This window comes from Ailuropoda melanoleuca, chromosome 15, assembly GCF_002007445.2.
Source record: "Ailuropoda melanoleuca isolate Jingjing chromosome 15, ASM200744v2, whole genome shotgun sequence".
NCBI lineage: Eukaryota > Metazoa > Chordata > Mammalia > Carnivora > Ursidae > Ailuropoda > Ailuropoda melanoleuca.
In genome coordinates this window covers 82,439,125-82,443,213 of record NC_048232.1, presented here as the reverse complement: position 1 = coordinate 82,443,213, position 4,089 = coordinate 82,439,125, and the positions used below count along the sequence as shown (strand labels likewise).

Sequence of the window (4,089 nt, the reverse complement as noted above, 5' to 3'; positions counted from 1 at the left end):
GGGGGCGGCTCCTGCTTCTCCCTAAACCCTGGTACCCCACCCCCCCCAACAGCGTGGCCTTTCTGCCCTGTGCTCCGTGCCCTCTGCATGCCCAGGAGGCAGCCCTGGCCAGTGCGGTACAGGTGATCCTATAGGCCAGACCTCCCATCCCCCAGACCTGCCCCTCCCTCTCCACCCTGACTCAGATGTCCCCCAGCAGGAAAGCTCCTGCAGACGGGAGGTGCCCATACCTGCCGGAGGAGGCTACAGTTGACACTCGGCGACCGCAGGGATGCCCAGGAGCCCTGCAGGGCGATCTTGGGGAGGGTCCCAGCGCCAGGGCCCTTCTCCTGCCCTTTCTGGCTGGCAGACACCGCAGGATGGAAGAACTCCGCAGGCATGGGCAGGAGCGGGCTGGAGGGATCCGGGGAGAAGGGCCTCGGGGGTGCAGCTGGGGAGGGAGGAGAGGGGGCTGGGGAGTGGGCTCAGCTGGTGGGCCCCGGGAGGGTACCTTCTAGGCCAGCAGGCAGAAGGTTTCCTCACAAATTGGCTGTGGAACCGTGGGCAAGTCTCCTGCTCTGAGAGTTGGTGTCTCCATTGCGAAAGCCAGAAACACTCAGCCAGCCACTCTGATTCCTGGCCACTGGGCAAAGACAAGCTTTCGGAGCCAGTGGACCCAGGCTCGAGGACCCCTGAGTTCCTTCCTCTTCGAGACAGGGACCCCAGGCTGGACAGCTTGAATGTCCCCAGCGGGGGAGGAGGACTTCCTATTCTATGTCGTCTTATTATTTAAGGAATACACAAACGGCTAACTAAAGGGGATGGGATTTTATTCAACCAGAATGGCTCCTGGGTCCTGTGCCCTGACTCTGGTCCAGGAAGTCTGGGGTCTTGGCAGCTCGGCCACCAAAGCCATTGGCTTTAGGGAGAGTCCTTAGAAAAGTCACTCCAACCCCAGCTCCTGGAATGAGCTCGATGCCAGGCCTTTTAGAAAGTATCTGGGGTGGGCTCGGGGTCTTGGGGGTCTCTCTACAGCTGGGCTCATCTCTCTGCCCTCTTCCCCAGCCAGTGCTGTGGAACCAGATTCCCATCACCCTCCAGAGGGCTGGAGGTGAAGGTGAGCCCGAGTGACAAACAAGGGAACTAGGTCCTCTGTCCTCTGCCAACAGCCCAGCCACAAGCCCAAAGCACGAACACAGGACGCTGAGGGTAGGGTGGAAAGAAAAATTTCAGGACATTTTACAATGGGCTTTCCGATGTTCAAAATCACCTTATCTGAATATCTGTGGGATAAGCACCTCTCAAATTCAGCTCTAGAAAAATACCGCAATAATTTGGCAGCTTGCCTTCTGCTTAATGAGAGCCGTGTGTGACCCGTTTCCCTTTTCACCACAGCTCCTAGGAGCTCAGCATGAATCTCCCATTAGACCAGGTTGCCAGATAATTATTATCTCACCTCTCTGCATTATCTGGCTCTTGATCTTTTATCACTGTTGTATCAGACCTGAGAGTCCCATCTTTTATTGTCTGTTAACCGTCTGGTTCTTTCTGGACTCAATATAATTGTCTGGGCAGAGACACTAAGAAAAATACTCAGCCAGCCCCTCTGAAACAGTCGCCAGAGATCGGGGCCATAGGGAGTCGATGGGGGCTCCCCCCCTCACCTCGGCTGCTCTCCTGTTTCAGCCAAGACCGGACGGGATTGGACGGGACCGCCTCCCTCTCCCACAGGAAGTTCTCAGGATCCGATGAGACGGCCGTGTTGGACAAAGGGCAGAAGCACTCGCCCACCTCTCCTGCGTGCATGGGCTCAGGTATGTCTGACTCAGCCTGCACGAAAGAGAGGTAGGCGGGTTAGGGTGGTGGACACAGCTGCCTTTATGCCCCTGCTCCACAGCCCTTTGCTCGGGCCACTCTCATTGCCCAAGATGGCCTTCTCCTCGCCTCTTCCACCTGGCCAACAATGGTCATCTTCCAAAACGCAGGTGAAAGGGCCCCACCTCCAGGAAGCCCTCTCTGGTGTCCCAGGCAGGTTGCAGTTTCCTGCTCACTTGGCCCTGAGATCCCAAGGGTCTTCCCTGTCTCTTCAGCCAAGCGCCTGGTACAGACCGAGGCCCAGTGCAAAAGTCAAGTCCAAGTTGGTGAAGGTATCAGAAGACAGGTCAAGCGGCTGCAGGGGCCTCCCTGTGAGCCGGATCATGGGCAGGTCCCTTCCCTTAGCCGAGCCTCGGCGTCCACATCCATAAATGAGAGAGTAAGCCCTCCTTCCTGGGTCTGGCACCCAGAAGCTGGCTGGCAGTCCTTCCGGCACTCCCTGGGCCCAGCCTTTGCTCAGGCCTGCAGCCCAAGGTGACCCTTGCCCAGCAAGCTCCTTCCAGAGCTGCCTCAGGGCCCCCTTCCAAGGCAGATAGACCCCCTATGACTTGCTCTATGAGCCTAGAATAAAACCCGACTACACCCGCCGAGGCCCAGTCAGGCCCCAGAAACGGTGCACCCCAACACCCTGTGTGGGAGAGCAGCACAGGGGTGCAGGGAGATGCAGGAAGGGGCTGGGTGGGGGTGGTGGGGGTTACAGGAGTTAGGGAGGGGATGCGGAGGGCAGGGAGGGGACTGGAAGCCGGAGCTGATGGACGATGGCCCTGGGGGGCAGTAGTGCCAGACCCAGGCTGCCCTGCAATCTAGGGAAAAGAGGCTCTCACAGGCAGGGCCGCATCCCTACCTCAGGCCAGGCAGTGCCTCTCCCTCCACAGCTGCTCTCGGCCTTGAGGTCACAAGCCCAGCGGCAGACTTCTCCTGCCTAAGTCTGCCAGATGAACCGTGGCCCTTCCGGGTCTCCGGGCCTCCTCAGATGGCCCATCTTAGGGGCAGAGCTTGGGGACCAGCCCCAGGGCTGGCCTCCCTGTTCTGCCACTCTAGCTGGGTGAGAAGAGCAAGCCGCTTCACTGCTCAGAGCCCCCACATTTACTCAAGTGCTAAATGGGCCAAGTCATCCCTAATGCCAATAGCTGGCACACAGACAAACCGAGTGCAAGCCGGCACATAGTAGGTGCTTGTCTCTGGAGCCCCTCTCCTCCGTCCTCTTCAGCCTCGAGCACCCCCCCACCCCCCCACCATGAGTTTGTCCTGCTTGGAACAACCCCTATTAAATGGATAAAAAATATCCAAAGAAACAAGGAGCAGCTGAGGCCGCTGAATGCCACGACTGGGGCCCTGGCTGGGCCTGCTGCTGTGTGCCTTCAGGTCAATCGCTCCACCTCTCTGAGCCCCACTGCCCTCATCTGACCGACAACAGAGGAGGGCCCGTCCCTCAGCAGGTTCTGCTTACATTTTGGTGCGCTGGGAAGCAGCAGCGTCAGCCTGCAAAGACAGCCCCACTAGCCCACTGGGGCCGCTCACCCTGCTGTCTCTGGGGCCGAGTGGGCAGGCTGCGGGATCCTCCAGACTCAGGTCGTCACCCAGCAGGATGGAGGAGGACTTGTCTGAGTTCAGGGAGAAGGCCTCCGTCTCGGCCAGCTGCACCTGCAGGAGAAGTAGCCGCCTCAGGTCAGCCCGGGGGCTGGGATGGGGCAGGCCCGGTCCTCCAGAAAGACACAGGCAGGTGGTTAGAGGGGCAGAGATCTGCTGAGCGCGGATGCTATGCCACCATGCACAGGGGGCCCAGTCTGGACAGGGGGTGGGGGACAACACGATGGCGTCACCGTCGGCACAGTGCTAGGCCGGGGCTGGCCCGAGGGCAGCCTCATCGCCATGGACTATGAACTCCAAAGCTGGTCCACTTGCCCCTTGAAGCTGAACAGCGTCGGTCAAGTCGGCCCAGGCCCTTCCCTTGGGCTGGCCCCTACCAGGCTCCACGCCGCCCCCACCACGAGGCTCAGCGCCCTCCGAGCTGCCATTACCTCCTGCTTGTCATGGTGACACTTCTCACAGCCGGCCGGCGAGGAGTAGTGATGAAAGATGGAGCCCGACAGGTTGTCGATGATGGTCAGCTCCCCCTCCAAGGAGTCCTTGATGATTAAAGAGACGCTGTCCAGCCACAGGTTCTCCTAGGCGGACGGGGACGGGGTGGGGACAGGCGGGATTATCGGCCGGGTCCGGGGGTACTGCGGGGTG

The 4,089-nt window shown here is 59.9% G+C and overlaps 1 protein-coding gene across 1 annotated transcript in view; it reads right to left on the bottom strand.

The window, feature by feature from the left end:
* Positions 1 to 4,089, bottom strand: part of CACNA1I (calcium voltage-gated channel subunit alpha1 I) — a 97,328-nt gene that overhangs the window by 330 nt on the left and 92,909 nt on the right. Inside the window, 4 exon segments of the mRNA XM_034643687.1 lie at positions 231 to 430; positions 1,644 to 1,809; positions 3,376 to 3,498; positions 3,876 to 4,039. Coding sequence (XP_034499578.1) covers positions 231 to 430; positions 1,644 to 1,809; positions 3,376 to 3,498; positions 3,876 to 4,039 — 653 coding nt within the window.